At 57.7% G+C, this 17,156-nt stretch overlaps 1 protein-coding gene across 1 annotated transcript in view; it reads right to left on the reverse strand.

Annotated features, from left to right (window-relative positions):
• Window positions 1-17,156, reverse strand: part of LOC103660291 (cell migration inducing hyaluronidase 1) — a 59,216-nt gene that overhangs the window by 31,466 nt on the left and 10,594 nt on the right. Inside the window, exons 7-11 of the mRNA XM_040642886.1 lie at window positions 14,748-14,843; window positions 14,061-14,182; window positions 10,342-10,474; window positions 9,364-9,555; window positions 779-954 (exon numbers count right to left, since the gene is read on the reverse strand). Coding sequence (XP_040498820.1) covers window positions 779-954; window positions 9,364-9,555; window positions 10,342-10,474; window positions 14,061-14,182; window positions 14,748-14,843 — 719 coding nt within the window. The remainder of the gene's footprint in view (window positions 1-778; window positions 955-9,363; window positions 9,556-10,341; window positions 10,475-14,060; window positions 14,183-14,747; window positions 14,844-17,156) is intronic.

Raw genomic sequence — 17,156 nt, forward strand, 5'->3', positions numbered from 1 at the left:
CCCAGTAGGGCTTCCGCGGTGCGCTCTGCAGGTCCCACTCTTTCATTCAGCTAGGCACCGAAAGGTCTTATCCTGATAGCCCACGATTGCGGCTTCAAGAGCTCTGTCCTCACAAAACTCCAAGACACCAATAGTCTATCGGCTTTGGTCCTAAGTCACTGAAAGCAACGGCCACCCAAAGAGCTTTGGGGCGTCGTGATGTTCAGTATGGCAGGTTGCGGCTCTTAAGCTAGACGTGCGGACAGGATTCCCTCGTGAGCCGAATGCCAGGAAGCCGTGGACCGCTCACCGCGCACCGCTAACCGCCGCCACGCTTCCCCGTCTCCGCCTTTGCCTCCACCTCTACCAGCAAGCTCACGGGTACGCTCAGCGCTCTGGCGTCCAGCTGGTCTACCCTGCCTGCTCTCAGCTCTGGGTTTTCATGGCTCTATTGTAAGCATGACTCTGTGTGAGTGAAATGTCAGTTCTTCTGGGAAACGACTGAGGTGAAGCGTTGAAGAAGAGGAGCGGGAGCGGGGACGGGGGCTGGAAGCCGTGGAGGCAGGGAGCTCAGGGTGCTGTGTGACCGTCCCCAAGGTGGTCCCCTCCTATCTTCCGGTCAGGGGTTGACAGCCAGACAGCACACCACTGGACAACATGCCAGACTCGGCCTTCCAGAAAAGTCCCTGCCCTTGGTCCTGCCTCCTGCTCCCGTCCCCTCCCCAGCCAGGGTCCCCTCCAGGCTGGCAGCGAGGAATGCTCCCGGTCGGCGGACAGCCCCAGCCAGGCTGACCCATACCTTGATGTGGCCCCCGAAAGTGTCGAAGTCAAAGAAGTTGCAGATGTGGTTGCTGTAGGGGTAACAGCTGTCCTCCATCTCCCCCATCACCACGATATTCCGGGTCAGGAGTCCGACCTCAGCTCGCATGTCCACACCGTCGATCTCCTCCCCGATGTGCAGGTACAGTGGTTTTCCTAGGGCAGAAAGGGGGGTGGGAACCCTGCTGCTGCTTACGTAACACTGTGCCCTGTGTGCACCGTGGTCCCGGGGCTGCCCCAGTCCCATTTTACGGAAGAAGGAAGCCCAGGGAGATGGAATTCCTGGCCTGAGAGGAGAGCCAGGATTCACAGCCATGAGGACTTATATCTGAAGCCCACGCAGAAATGGCTTTGTCCCCTGGGATTGGTCCCTCCTTTTGCTTGCTGGTATCGGGGCTCCTGTGTTTGAGCTAGACATATGCTCCCCAGGAGAACCGCACTTCCCAGACTCCCTGCTGGTGCGGTCATAGGATGAGTGGAAGCCGTGGGCAGCCCCTGCTCTCGCTCCTTCCCCAGGCCTGGAATGTGGGCCAGCCCCGGAGGACAGGGTGCTCTCTCCCTTGTACTCCTGACCCCAGCCCCATCCCTTCCTGGAGTCTTAGGGTTCGGGAATCTCGTAATTCGTCTTCTTTCCTCGTGTGGGCTCCTTACGTTCTACGTCCAAACTCATCCAGACCTCTTAACCTTAAAAAGTTATTAAAAGACCGTTCTGCCCAACTCAACTGCCATTGTAGCTTACGTCAGTCCCCTTCGTGCTGCTCAAGTCCCTGAACCAGTGACTGTACCTGCCCCGCTCCCTCCATCTGCTCAAATCCACTCGATTCCCCTCCAGCCTCATCCTCCTCCCCGGACAGCAGGTGCACCCCAGGGAAGGTGCAGGGGGACAGGAGCTTGGAGCTTTGAGACTGTCTCATGGTCCCCAATCCGCCCCCACGCCAACCCCAGATTCCTTCGTGGAATGAAGAGACTTGGCCTGCCTCCACATGTGGCTCCTCACTGGGAGAGCTGACCTGGCTAGCAGGTGTTTTTCCTCTGTTTGAGGTCACCGTTCCAGAGCATGACCTCTCGTGAGGATTCGCACTCCTGCACCGCACGGCAGGGGCTGCCCGGCTTTCACTGCGGCCCTGGCTGGAGCGGCGGGGCCCGGGTATCAGCCACGGCACAGCTGGACCTGCACACAAAGGCCGGGGTGGTGATGGGCCCGAGCCGCGCCCCGATGGAGACCTCCCCTGCCCGCTCCTCCACCCGGCACAGCGCACAGCCGCTGGGGGCTGCGGGACCTCGGCGGCTGCTGTTTGGGATTCTGCAGGCTTGTCAGCTCAGGACGTCAGTTCAGGATGTGAAACTGGTGTGGGGCAAAGCTGACAAGATACCCCTTTGGCGTCACCGCCAGCTCCCAGGGCTGCTGCCACAAACTGCCACACGCCGACTGGCTTAAATCAATGGACATTTCTTGCCTCGCACCTTGGAGGCCAGAAGTGCACCGTCAGGGGCTGGGTCAGCGGTCGGGAGGCACCGGGCAGAACCATCCGGCAGTTGGCGGATTCCAGCGGCCACCTGTGCTCCTCGGCAGATGGCCCCTTCCTCCTCCTTCAACCGACCTCACTCCAACACCAGCTGTGTCATCCTGTCACCTGCTCCCCGCACTCTGACCATCCTGTGTCCCCTCTAAGGGCCTGTGATGACAGCTCGGGGACCCAGGATAACCCCCCACCTCATGAGCCATAACTCTGTCACACCCGCAAAGTCCCCTCTGCCGTGCGAGCTGACACTATCGCGTGAGAGGATCGGCCCGTGGGCACGTGTACCACAGAGTCCTGCCTTAGAAAGTCTCAAGTATTATGACGATTCACTTTACGAAGAGTCCATTCACTATACTTTACTCTCACACCCAGAGGTCTCTGATGCGAGAGGTCGGCCCTGACAGAGGGGTTGGGCACGGACGCCGAGGGGCGCTGGGAAGACTCCGGCTCCATCCACGTTCTGACAGTGACAGGAGGGGCGTTTGAAACAAGTTCCCTCTGCAGACTGCTGGTTCCCTTAACCCCCTGCGGCGGTGGCTCAGGTCACAGAGCCTCGTGGCTCCACGGTTTTAAGGTCCAGAAGCAGGGTCCCCTCTGGCTGCCCGTGTGGAAGCCTCTCCCTCCATCCCAGGCTCCTGCCATCGGCTCTGTGACGGTCACTATCGTGCCAGATGCATGAGCCCCAGGGGGGTGTGGGGAGTAGAGTCTCTTGTACAAAGAGCTTTGTGCGGGGTTCTGAGCGACCCGGCGGGGGTGGGGGCGGACAGAACATGGTGCCCGGAGCAGCGTCTGATGGCTGGTGAGGAAGGGGACTCCCTTGCTCATCAGCTTTAAACGCCCTACGTCCAGCAACGTATACATGGACATTGGTCACAGAGCCCCTGGTCCGCCCGGCCTCGTGCCTCTGAGTGTGCTGGATGCAGACCTTCTTTTCCTTACGAACGACACCCTGACAGACAGCGGGCAGCACCCAGAAAATCTTCAAAGGCTTCCTCAACTAAGCAAGGCCACCTCCCACTGTTCCTGGGGTATAGAAGGAAGACCGGCGACTAGTGCCCCTGGGGCAGCGCAGCGGGGCCCAGGAACCAGTCAATGCAAAGGACGGGCGCCAGAAGAACCGGGTCCCGGGAGGCACAGCACGGAACGCGCTTCCCCAAGGGATCGCCCCCGAGGTTGAGCACATAAGGGAAGAGTTTATGCAGAGCGCGTGGGCTTGGTGCTGCCGGCCAAAGACAGGAGAGGAGCTCCCATGCAGCTCTGAGGGGCTCAGCTCCCGTCTCCCAGCCTGCAGGATGGCCCGGGCAAAACCCCAGGCTCTGTGGGCTTACACGTCATCGCTCCCACACCCACTTCCGCTGCAGCCACAGAGCGGAGCACCCAGCCCTCCCTGCAAGAGACTTTGCTACTTTACATCTCGGCGCTTCTCCCTGGCTGCCCCTCGGGCCGGCCGGCCGTCTCCAGCTCGGCCAGGCAGCAGACGGCTCGTCCTTGCAGATTCTGCTCCAGCGGGCTCCTTCCCAGTGCGGTCTTCCCCACCGCCCTCCCCCTTCCCCTTCGCTTCTGGGGTCCCCACCGCGCCGGCAGGGCCAGGACACCAGGCCTCCCCATCCAGGCACACATCCGCCGACGTCCAGCCGTCCCCCGTAGCGTGCTCATTTTGGGGCTCGGTGCCCCCTTAAACTATGGGGGATAGACAGAATGCTGACCAGAGGGCCTTCCCCCGGGACCCACGGCCCCTCGAACACGAATACAATGGGAGAGGTAGGCGAGAGGCTGCAGGGGACCGTGGCCCTGGATCCCGACCCAGATGATGGCTGTGAGTCCCCGAACACGTCCCTTAGGCTCCCTGAATCTCAGGCTCTCCCTCCGTAAAATTGAGATGCTGCTAGCATGTGTCTCAAAGGAAGCTTTGCTTGTTGACTGGGTCAATCCACGGAACGAGCTTCGGACAGCCCCTGGCACGTGGGGGATGGAGGAACAGTGTCTACCAGGCTCCTGTGAGCGGAGTGCGCAGGGCCGACTGAGAGTTGCGTTCCCGCCGCCTCCTCCCTGCGCTGTGGAGCCCGTAGCAAGACCTTTACAAAACCCTACAGCCAGCGGATCAGTCCTGTGGCCGCGTTCACAGGCCACCGTCCCCCAGACGGCTGCCCCGGGGGAGCTGTGTGCCCTGCTTTCCCGGCACCCCATCCTGCCTGCAGACTCTCCCTCCCTCCCTTGCTTCTCGCAGCCCTGGTGCATAAGGGCGAACCGGGGATGAGCAGACATGGCGCAGCCAGACTGTCCCAAATAATCCAGGAGGGCCACTGGCACAGGAAGGGGTGGGGGAGGCCTGGGAGCAGGGGGGATCCGCAGGTGCCCCACACGGGGCCCCAAACACCGACCCTCCCTCCCAGTGCTTACCCTGCAGCGGCCCTGGCTCCACACCCCATGCCCTCACTACAGGGCAGGCCCGGAACGGGGCCCGCAGGGGTTGATAGGAAATGACATCAAGGGCCTGCCAGCGGGAGAGACAGACACACGCACTTGAGGCCGGGCCTGGAGGAGGGGCTGAGGCTGGAGGATCCCAGAGAGGCCGTCTCAGCCACACAGCTCCCAGGTTCCTGGTACGGCAGTCCCTGGGGACAGCATGGACTAGAACAGGTAGCCTGGGAGCCAGAGAGCTCAGAGTTCGAATCCTGGCTCCGGTCGACCACACAGACTCACTTGGTCCACACCAGCGTGCCCTCCTGGGACCCCTGAGGTGCTGGGGATGCTCCGCGGTGTGGTGTCCAGTACGCCGGACCCCAGCCACTACGGCTACTGGGCACTCGGAAGCGGGCTAGGAGGACTGAGGAGTGGGCTTCCGAACTTTAATTTGGGCAGCCTCGTGTGCCTGGTGCGCATGGGAGGGCAGGCTCTGGACATCTGCTTTCCCTGCTCCCGAGTGTCCTCCTCCGTGGCCCACAGAAGTGGCAGCTGCCCCTTGTCGGGACCGCGAGGAGCGAGCAAGGTGGTTTTGTGAAGCGCTTGGCGGTCACAGGAGACAAAGAACAGGGTACGAAGGAGCCGATGACCCGTGGTGCTATTCAGGGATGTGTGCGGGGGCAGGGAAAGCGGGAGTGCGGGAGTGCAGACGCAGAAGGGCTGCGGGGTTTCTGGCGGCGGGTCAGAGAGTGTGGGGGTTCACCCTGCGCATAGCTACGCTCTGGAATATTCTCCGAGATGATTCACACACGTTCATGACTTGGTTATCCCCATCTGTTTTCTGTCAGAAAACCCTTAATAGGCACGAAGGCCTGTTTCCTGGAATTTGGGGCAGTGAGGAGGGACGATCCGGGAAGGCCGTGTCCCGCTCTGCCACCAGCCTGGGGGGGACCCTAAGATGTCACTGCAGGGGGCACAGCTGCAGAAAAGATGGGGCAGGTGGGAGCCCTTGCTTCATGTCAGTGGGGTGTGGGGAGCCAGGCTTGGGGATGAAAAGGAGACCCGTGAGCCTCTCCAGGACAGACAGACAGACACACAGCCCCCCTCCCTGGGGCTTCTCTGATGCTGTCCACCAGGGGGCGCTGTTTTCAGGTAAGCCTCAATGCCTCTATGCAAAGTGGACGGTCCACTCTGAGCCTAACTGTGGGGGGTGGGGGCTGGCAGGGGTGCGGGGCTGCTGGAGACACATGCAGGCTGTGCTGCACCGAGGGAGTATGGAGGGGCCGGAGGGGGCCCCGCGGCTTCCCCACTTCTTTCCTACCTCTCCCCACCCCTGCCGGCACCAGGGCCGGGAGCAGCCCCATCCCACCGTCTGTCCAGCCTTCAGAAGGCTCAGGGTGCAGCTGGGCCTGTGGGTCCGACACCGCCAAGCGGGACCCTCTCCAGCGTCTGCGCACCAGCCACACCCCCAGGTGAGGCCGGCAGCCCTAACAGCGCCTGGCCCCTCGCTTTCGGGGCCACTTGGCTCTCAGGAGCTGCTTGAAGGGAAACCTGACCCCTCGCAGGCCTGGGGGTGCCCGGCACAGGGGTGCAGACGTGCGCCAGGCTGAGCAGACCTGGGGGCCTCTCCAGGTGCTCCCGCGTCCACCTCCTCACGGGCAAGCTTTTCACCCTCCCAGAAGCCATGCACGCCGCCCCAGATCCCCAGCACCGAGCAGCCGGCATCAGCTCACACTGTCTCATTGCCAGGCCTGCCAAGAGTCCAGGAGGACACTGATGTCCCAGGAGGGCTGTGCGTGTGTACCGGCCCCAGGGGGACACAGGAGTCGAACACTCACAGAGCACGAGCTTCCCTTGGTGCTCTCCGGTAAACGGGGGCACGGGGAGCCTTTCCCCACCTGGGCAAATGCGACAGGCCCATGCGCTCAGAGGAAGCCGTTCCCGTGGCACCCCCTGCTGCCCAGCCCCACGCGGTCGCTCTACCCCTCACCCGGGCTGCTCTGGTCCTCTTCCGGGGCATGCTGTCCCCAGCACGGCGTCCCGCACTATGCTGCCCCCTCTGACAGTCCAGGACACCTGACCCGTGGTCGGCCCCCAAGGGTAGAGGACATATTTGTCTGGCGCATCGCCCACCGCGTGTGTGCCCTCTGTGTGTGGAATAACGACGACTCGCTCCTTCCCCCCTCTCTGTGTGCTCATGAAGGGACGGGGGTGCCCAGCCTGGCAGACGAGGGATGTGCGCTGGGCACCTGCGTTCACAGAGCCTCTCGCCTCCACGCCCGGGGGCATCGGGGCACTCAGAACAGAACCTGCAACAGACCTCAGCTGCAGGCTGCTGAGAACGGTACACACCGTTGGCTTTTCTCCCTCTACAAGCATCTTTACCTACAGAACTGACGCACTAGGCACCGCTCCCGTCGTCCTCAAGCTTAGCGCTACATGATTGCACAAATCCTGCCAATACAGCAGCTAACGTTTACAGCGCCCTTACTGCATACCAGGCGCTGTTCAAAGGCCCTCACACCGAAAGATTCATCCGCCAATCCTCACGACCCCGGGAAGTAGTTAGGATCTAAGATCATTGTGTCCATTTTACAGAGGAGGAAGCTGAGGCACAGGGAAGTTAAGTATCCTGCAATTCCAATCCTGTGCTCTACCAAAGAGAGAAAGAACTGGAAGGAAGGGAGGGAGAAGGAGAGATGGAGGGAAAGGAAAGAAGGAAAGAAGGAGAGAAAGAAGGAAGGAGCCTTCCCCAAAATGTCTTTGGGAAATGAGCCCAACAGCATGGCCCGATCTCGTACGAGGAGTCCAACCACACAGCTACGTACTGAGTATCTTCATATGAAATGCTCACAGACCCTGTGTCAAATCCCTCCGCAGCTCAGGGCCTCAGGGAAGCTGTCCCTCTGGGCCTCTGGTCTCCTCCTTTTGATTGAACAATAGTGAGTAATCGTGAAGTTTCTTTCTCTGCTCTCTCTGCCGAGAAGCTCAGAGACAAATGTGTGGTCTGTTCCAGTAGCTTTTGCTCACTTCAATTCCCCCCTTTTGTTGAATTTATTCTCCTTGCACCGGAATTTATTACTTTGACATGTATCTTTCCCCTTTTATCTCTCCTGGATGAAGATTTAATTGGACTTATATTTGTTTTAAAATACCACCAAACCTTTTTCAACGAATGTAGGGGTTCAAACAAATGGTAATTTTAAAAGGCAGACTTTGCTAACTTGTCGACCACACACGTGTGTCCAGCCACACTCAGCAAATCCCCGTCTGCCCCGGGACACCCACGGCCTTCCCTTCCCAGGCTCTGCCCTCCTGGGATCACGGCTGCAAAGTTCGGGGGGTGGCCTCAAGGGCCCGCGGTCCCCGAGAGTGGGACAAGGGGATTGGGCTCTACCGCCATTGCTCAGGTGTTTAAACCTTTGTCCCCCCTGATTCCTTCCCAAGAACATCCCCACCAGCCAAAAACATTGTTTGACTTTCTATAGTCTTATTTCCAAAACAATAATTAATTTGAATACATGTCCACTCGTCTTCCTCCTCCTTCCCTCAATCCTAGACCTTCTCCAGGTGCCGTGGTCCCGTAGCACCTGGTAGTTACAATGCCAGGATCGACTCTCCTTTCTTCTGGCTGTGATCTTCCCCAGTTTGCCTTGGGGGAGGGACTGTTTCCCCATTCAATAGGCCCTGAGGGATGCTGGTGACGGTGTACTGTCAGAGGGGGACCACGTGAGCCCCCAGCCCAATCGGATGCTGTCTCCCTGGAAGGTGGCATGAGCACCATGTCCCAGGGACCTCGCACGGCACTCTGGGACGGCGATGCCTGAGGATGCTGCCCACTTGCTCCCACTACCCGGACCCCCCAAAGGAGCCCTGCCCCCTGTCCTCATGCAGCTGGGTGGGTACATCACTTCCCGAAGCTCAGCGGCCTCCCAACAAATTCCTCTTTTGCTTACGATAGTCAAGTTGGATTCCACTGCTTATAACTAAAGAACCCTCGTGGGTATAGAACTTTCTCCACTAATAAACACAGACCTGCACTACACTTTCAATCCTAACAATCTGAGATTCCAGGAACCTCGCATAATATAAATTGCAGTACCACTAAGTCAACATTTAGGAGGGAAAAAAAGGAAGACTCCAAAGCTATAGGAAGACGAGATTTAAAATTTCCTGGTAGATCACATTATTGCCTAACAAATACTCACTCCCTTCCCTCAACCTTGATGGGGCAACGAGGTGGACCCACCCCATGCGTGCTGAGCTTAACCACATTATTTGCTTTGTCCAGTGGAATGTGGGTGTGAGAGCATGCTAGTCCTGAGCCCAGGCCCTGAGTCCTCTGTGTTTCTTGTCTCTGGGAGCTTTCCGCCTCCCCCATGGGAAGAATATGTCCTGGGGAGAACGAGAGTCCCATGAGCTGCCCTGAACCCAGCTGTCATCCTGGAGCCAAGCTCCGTCTAGAGAAGCTGGACCTGAGACCAGCTGCAGGTGCACGAGTGAGAAGTAAGTGCTGGCCAAGAGAGTTTGAGGTCTGTTTTGTTACATAGCATTATTGTGGCAATAGCTGACTGATACAGACTTGTGATTTCAGACAACAGATTCGTGCAGCCTCAGGCGGGCTTCGTGGAAGTCTTACCTGCCACTCTGACCTGGTTGGAGGCACAGGCTTTGCAGGGAAGCACCTGGAACTCTTCTGCCTGGTACATGGAGTAATCGGTACTGGCCACGACCAGGGTGTCTCCGGGCTTCCATGACTGAACATCGTCCTCCAGGGTCAGGATGGTGCTGTTCACATTGGTGTCGATGGTGACGGTGAGTTTGGGCCTCACTGTAACCCCAAACGGGAGGGACTGAGATATAACCCTGAGTTCTTGGCAAGTTCCTGGCGGTCCGCCTCTTCCCTTTCCCTCCCTAAATAAATGCCAGGTTTGCCTATCCAAACCCAAATCACCAGGCTCAGCCCATCCCAGTCTTGGTGCAGGTTTTTGAAGTCAACAAAACCCTACCAGAAAAGAGCCATTCATTAGCTCTGGGCAGGGGAATTTTCCACCAACCCCTTAGCTAGAGTTAAATGTGGCCGCCCCACCACACCCACTTTGCTCAAGATGTCAAACAAATATAGTTCCTCTCAACTATTATTTACAGTAGCTGTAAGCCCTTCCCCCAAAGAGCTCTCATCCCTAATGAGTGCCTTCTGGAGATGGCCAAGTGCCTCCGCGAACAACCCGACCATTTCCCACCCCTTCTAACGAGCACCTCGGGAACCGGGTTTAAAATAATAGCACCCAGAGGCCACGAGCTCCTGTCTCTGCAGGGGAGGGCTGCAGGAAGGTCAGCGCTGGCCACGGCACCCTCGTTTTCTTGGGCCAGGCCCTTCCCCTTCCTGAAAGGCATCTGGGCAGGGTGGGGCTCAGCCGGCTCCTGCCAACTCCGAGGACCGTCCCACGGCTCCCGTGTCACAGAAGGGCTCTCCACTGCACGCTTGGCAGAAAGCACCGTGTCACTGAGATGCCCAGGGCAGCTGACCCAGCCGCGTCCGAACTCGCGGTGCGTGTCTGCCGGCCCCGGGAACGAGCCGCGGCTGCATTTGTGTCCCCGACAAGCAGCTGCTTACCAGGCTTCCCACAGAGGAACCGCACACGGTAGGTCTGGCAGGCTCGGCCCCGGTCGTAGCACACAAACCTATAATCCTGGCCTTTTTTGTAGACAACCTCGGTGGTGAGGTTAACTCCATCCACTGTCGTGGCCTGGAAATGGCACAGAAATTACAGAGCAAAATCATTTTTGTGTGTGTAACGAAGGAGGGTGATGATTAACGGTATAAACATCTATTCACAAGTCTAAAACTGTCCCTGCTGCAGAAACGACTTCCTAGGGCCCCAGATGATCATTAAACGACCGAGCATCACTTCTGTCATAAGAACACAGTCTGTTCTAAGGAAAACAACGTGAAGTCACAGCACAGAGAAATGCCTTGCCGGGGTCCTACGGAAGTCCATACCCACACCACTGACCGACGCCCTGCCGTCGAGTGAGCGCGTCACGGGGCACCTGCAGGAAGAAGGTCCTCTTTCAGGAGCTCCTGCTTTCTTGCGACTCCTGCTGTCACCCCTGCCACTGGAACGGAGGCTAGTATTTATAGAAGCCCCGCTGTGTTCAATAGACAGGTGTCCCAGTGGGGGCCCTGCACCACGTGGGGAGCCCTTAAAAATACTCATGCCCAGGTCCCATCCTCCGAGGCTCAGGTTTGGCGTGTCTGTATGTGGCTTGGGCATCAGAACTTTTCCAAGCGGCCCAAGCGGTCCTAGAGGGGGCAGTCCAGTTTGAGAGCTGTCCTTGTCCCTACAGTTGCACGGCTAAGTGCTAGTGATAGGATCTCATTCCATCTTCATGGCAACGATGAGGTTGCCGGCTTTACAGATAAGGAAACTGACCCTCAGGGGTGAGTTCCTTGCCCGGGGTCAACCAAGCCAGTAAGCGGGCAGAGCCAAAATTCGAATCCAGACTTAGCCAACCACAGAGCTGGCGCTTCTCAGCACCTCCCACTGCGGCCCCCAGGCATGCAGCCTAATGGCCTCTGTTCAATGTCTGTCTCCTCCCACGGGATCCTGGGCCCCGGGGAGGGAAAGGACCCGGTTTTCCGCCTGTCTCCCTGATCCCGGCTTCCAGCCCAGGGCTTGGCACGGAGTGATGGGGGCTGACGGGTGAGCAGCCTCAAGGCCAGGTAGAGAATGCAAGGAGCGGGCTCCGAGGAGGTTGCGATCCCTGCCAGCTGGGGCTCATCCCAGACCCCGGGTGTGTCTGCAGCAAGCCCGTGGCTGTCATCAGAGACAAGCAATTTAGATCCAGGCTGCAGCTGTTGTCCTCTTTGGCACAGAGACCAAAGGGACCAGGGCCGGGAAACAGGGAGGCAAAGTATAGTCAACCTATTACAGAACAGGGCGGCGGGGGCGGCAGGGGGCGGCGGGAGGGGGGGCTTTTCAGGAAACATTATTTTGAACACAGCAGGTATCTGTTGTCTTTGGCTTCAAAGAAGAGCTATAGGGCAGGGAGCTCAGTCATCATGAAAATCCAGCCCTTTCCTGCAAGAGTCATGCTCACGCCCATTATCTCGGGTGGCCTCCAATGCCCCGGGAGAAGCAGGAATTGCAGGCCTGCCCTTGGGAAAAAACTAAGGCTCAGAGGGTTTTAGAAGCAAGCTGGAGGTCAAGGTCGCTGGAATGTCAAGCTCAGCTCCTCTGAGCTCCCATTGTTTTCTGCGGAGGCCCGTGCGTTCTTCAGCAGGAGACCCCATAACATCGAGAACTGCGCCTGAAAACGTCAGTGAATAGAACTGGACATCTTCCAAGGCACAGTGTCCAACAATACTTTGGGGGGGGCATCTATTCAACTCTGCTTTTTCCTCCCCCACCCCTTTTTCTAAACCTGAAGAATGCCCTCCCTCTGGGATAAGAAGAGCAAAAAGGGCTCCATCACTGTTCAGGGAGCCTGGTCTCCAACTTAAGTGGACATGATTCTATTGCTATTTTTGACCATTAATAATTACAAAATAACAGCATGATGACAATAATTATAAAATAATAAAAAATTTATGGGCCCATCATATATTGTTGCATGATGTCCACAAAATAATCCCACAGGGAAACAGTGATAAACCTCCTTGTTGCCTAAGAGGAAATTGGGACCCTGAGTAACCTGACTGAGGTCTGCAGCCAGGACTGGAGTGAGGGCTGCAAGATTTAAGGTGACGCTCACCTCAGGGGCGTGGGGAGCCCAAGGCCAGCAGCTGCGAGAAAGGGCCACCTTAACTTTTGCGCCTAAACCTTGCCGGCTTCCATGGGCCTTGTTTTGCCAAGAAAAAGCCAAGACCTCATTCGGGAATTGAGAGTTTTGAATCCATAAGGGGCTACCACGCTCAGCAAAATATTGTCAAGGAACGCATTTTTGTGAGAAGGCTGGCCCCAGCCTTGGGGTGGCAGGGGGCGAGGGGCGGAGGATGGGGCTGTGGTTGGATCTTTTATTCTTCGCCAGACCTCCAATAGTTGAGATCTGGAACTCAGGGATCCATTGTCAAGGATACTTCTTTTGTTGGAAGCAAGCTGGGCCTTGGAATGCGGTGGCCGCCTGGGGGTTAGAGAGCATGGGGCTCTGGTCCCTTGAAGGGTCTTGGATTACGGAGCTGGGGAGCAATGGTGCCCTATGCTGTTTTATGTTTTATATACATGCGTGCTTGTCACTCCTTTGTGGCCTCTAAGCCTCCAATAAAGTTTTATTTAACACTTTAGCCTGGATTGGCTGTGCTTCGACACAGACAGGAGCCCGTGTCCGTGTGGGGAGCAGAGGTACAGGGAGGATGGACAACACCTGCGGGAAGCTGCCGTGCAGACGGGGTCTCCTACGCACAGTAGTCTGGAGCCCGGCGGCTGGCAGAGCTGACACCGGGAGGGATCCCTAGACCATGTGAGCATTCCTAGAGGATTTCCAGAAATACTTCGGGAGGGGAGGCTGGCAAAGGGCCGGGCTTGGCGCAGCCAAGTGAACTGGAGGAATAAGATGATGGCTGTTTCAGAATTAAGGCTGGATTCTTCAGGGTTGCAAGAGAAAATCAGAATAAAATCTGGGGAGGAAGCACTTTGGGGGTGTCGGCACTTTCTGCGTCTGTTGGACCCTAGGAGAGCCGACAACCTGCGACTCGCTCTCGGTAGGTCCTTCTCTAGAAGGTCGCAGCCGTGTGAGGATGGGGCCTCGGCCAAAGGAGAACGGTCTGCCCGCAAAGCTGGTGAGTTGTGAGGGCTGCGTATTTACTCGACACTGTCCTGGCCGAGCCAACTGAGCAAGCGGGGGGTCCCCTCTGGGAGGAGTAACTACAGCGATGGTCCTGAGCAAACATGGTCCATTCCAGCAATGCTGGCGTTTTCTTCGCTCAGCAGAGAACCAGGCTGTGGGTACGTGGGCTGAGCTCAGCCGGCACCCCAGATCCCATTTCGATCCTGGGCACTCAAGGTCCCAAAGGAAATCGACCGAGAAGGGAGGCTGAAGGAGACAAGCCGCCTCCACGCCAGGCCACCATCAGCCGTGGTCGTGGAAGCAGCGTCAGGAGGAAGCGACGGAAGTGGGGAGTAGGACCCAGGAGAGAATGTTGGGGCCTCGCTGGGGAACTCTCTAGCCAGGGGGCCGGGGGCAGGTGAGAGCCTCTAAATTGGGAATGGGACGTCCTGGCTTCCCTGTGTCTGGGGAGAGCCATGAGAATCACCCCACTCCAATGGCAAGAAAGTTTGTCTACACTCCACTTCAAAGTGAAGTCCTTGGAACTCTTCGTTCTGAGTTCGGTACCTGTATATGGATGGGGCGGTTGCAGATTTTCCCTGGGTGGGCTGCCCGGACGTCTGAAATTTTCTCCCCACCTTTAGCGTGCGACACTTTGTCCTGGTCGAACCACTCTGTCCACTCCACATCTGGACAGAAAGCAAAGAGCAGGGTGAGGCGGGAAGGGTCGGAGAGGGCGGGTCCCCGCAGCGCGGCCCCCAACGCCCCCGGTGCGGCAGGAGTCGGATGGCACAGGTCGGGCTGTGCGCCTAAGCGGTCTGCCAAGCCTCCCACCTGTTCTTTACCAGCGCCTCGGACTGACTTTCCCACTTTCCAAAAACAATAGACTGTATGGTCTTCGTAACTGCAGAAAGGATGGCGATGAAAACTGTGGCCAGCCTGATTCTCGAGGGCTGCAAGAGGGGCGCTGCTCTCTGCACCCCAGCCCCCCGTGTGGCCTCCTGAAGGCCGGTCCCGCTCCCAGCTGCCCCCCATTCAGCACCATTGCCTGGCACGAAGGGTTCCGAGAGGAACACCCTCTGGGCTATGGGCCGCTCGGGACCGATTAACGAGAGACAGCTTCCCCGCACATTTAGTTTACCGTGTGACCACCCGTGGCCTGACTGGCACAAGAGAAAAACCCTTGCTTTGCAAAGACAGAAAGTCCTGTCCTCTCCGCTGTTCAGGTTTTCCTGGTTGTCCCGAGCTCCATACCTTGAACCCACTCGCTGGAGGAAGAGACGTTGAAATGCTCGCCGTGCTCCGTCTGGAACACTTTGGACACGCGGGCAGCCGCGGAGCCACGGTGTCCTGTCGGAGAGCAGGGGCGTCAGAGAACGCACCCCCCACCCCCCACGTTCCCAAGAACGTAATTCCAAGATGGAGCGAACCCCCTGCACACATGAATCTTGGACTCTTTCTTAAAAAGAAAACAAAACATTTCAGGCCAATCTCTCTACTCGGGAAGCAGATTATCTATTGCCCCTTCTTTTGCCTCAGTTTTAAAAATTGAATTTCAGTGTGCTGACAAAGCTATGGTCTAGAGCCCCAACTTCTCCCGTGAATTCCTACCTAGGGATAGAACCGGCAGGGCCTTCCTCTAGGTGGTAACGGCCCATCCAAAGGATCTTTGTAGCTCAAAATATTTCCCTGCTGGGTCTGTTCCCGTTCTCGCCTGTCCTAGGTCCCTTGTTTTGAATTAAGTCAGTGGCGATCTCCGCAAATGTAAATATTATCTCAGCCATGGGCTTTTGCCACTTTCGCGTAATGTGGCCAACGAACATGGGCTTTGGGTGGTGGTTCCACCATGTTCTGAGGGAAGTGGAGGTTCAGAGAGACCCGGGCTTCTCGGTCAGAGAGACACGGGAGGGGACGCAGCCTCTCGCCAACTATTTATCACCATGTTCTGAGGGAAGTGGAGGTTCAGAGAGACCTGGGCTTCTTGGTCAGAGAGACACGGGAGGGGACGCAGCCTCTCGCCAACTATTTATCACCATGTTCTGAGGGAAGTGGAGGTTCAGAAAGACCTGGGCTTCTTGGTCAGAGAGACACGGAAGGGGACGTAGCCTCTCGCCAACTATTTATTACCATGATATTCAATATGCTCTTCAACCGAAGACGACGGATTTCCTTTCACAGTTAGGAAACTCCAAGGGTGTCTGGTAAAAGCAACAACAAAAAGGAAAGTTCTTCACACGTCTGAACGCGTCCCGGAGGCAGAGCTGACACAGGGCCCAGGAGCGAGCAGCCCGCCCCAGTGTCCCGGGGAGATCAGCTCGCGGGCTGGGCTTCCCTTCCCCGGAGAACAAGAGCCTTTCTTCGCAAGCGCTGGGCTTCCGACCCACCTGGCTCGCCCGTTGTTTACTCACCGCGAGCTCTTCAAGCCCGCTCCGGCAGGAGACGGGCCATGAATCACAAACCATGAGCCCGCAGCCCTACAAACCACCCGCCAGGCTCAACGAGGACCCGAAGCAAGTGTTCTGACGCCTTTGGGAAAACAAGGACGCAGGTTCCAGGAGAGAAAGGCTCTTTCCCTGATGCCCTGGCCTTGGAAAGTTAGGAGAGGCCTCTCGCTCACAGTGGGAACAGAGGAGGAAAAGCAGGTGGAAGATGCCCTCCGCTGACATGCACTATAAGGCAGGAAGGTTCTCCCCCCCCCGTTTCTGTCTTCCAGCTCCCCCTCTCCCCATGAGATACCAATCCATACGGCACTCAAGAGCTTTTGTTATTTTTGTTTTGATCTTTCGTTTTGGAAAGTCTTTACTGAAGTTGGGGATTTGATCAGGTCACTCTCTTGCTGAAGAGCCTGCAATGGCTCCCCAGTGCCCTTTGGATGAGAGCCCAGCTCCCGCTCGCAGAGCAGAAGGTCTTCCTGTGCCCACCTCCTCAGCCTCGTCTCTGCCCCCTCCCGCCCCAGCGCCCTCTCCTGCTGCCTGCACCCCCCCACAGGCTGAGCCCGGGCCTCTGCACCTGCAATCTCTCGTGAGAACCTGCGCGCCCTCGCCCTCACCCACAGCCCTGCGCCCTGAGCCTTTTGCCCACCCTCTTGCTCACGCCTCCTCGTCACTTCTCTTTTTGCTCCTGCCTGCCCATGAGAGCTCAGCACACCTCGTCCAGCCCAGAGGCTCGTGCCAACGCCTGCTCAGTAACCGCTTCCAGAGTGAACGAACCACAGACCGCCACGGCCCTTGGTTCTTCTACTGAGGTTAGATGCTTTGAGTTTGTCCCTCGATGTGTGTCTATACGAGCGAGGGCTCAGAATGTAATTCCTGCTGCCCATGTCCTGTCCTCAGGGGAACGGCCATGACACCGTGACAACGCAGGGCAAGCATCCATCCTGCCAGTGGCCGTTGCTTCTCCGGAGAGAACTGTTGCTAACATTTATTGAATCCTGATTCTCTGCCAGATACGATGCCAGTATTTTGCTACTTATAATCATGTCTAATCCCCTCCTGCCGCTCCTGACGTATTCTGCTTTACAGACGCAGGATCCGTGCAGAGAGAATGCGTCACCTCCCTGCAGGCACATGTACCAGGAGCTGCAGACTCGGGCTGCGCTGCAGGCCCCTCGCCACTACCTTCTTCTGCTGAGGCCCTAAGGAGCCAGTCCCCTGGTGGTTCTCG

This window comes from Ursus maritimus, unplaced genomic scaffold, assembly GCF_017311325.1.
Source record: "Ursus maritimus isolate PB19 unplaced genomic scaffold, ASM1731132v1 scaffold_27, whole genome shotgun sequence".
Classification (NCBI taxonomy): Eukaryota; Metazoa; Chordata; class Mammalia; order Carnivora; family Ursidae; genus Ursus; species Ursus maritimus.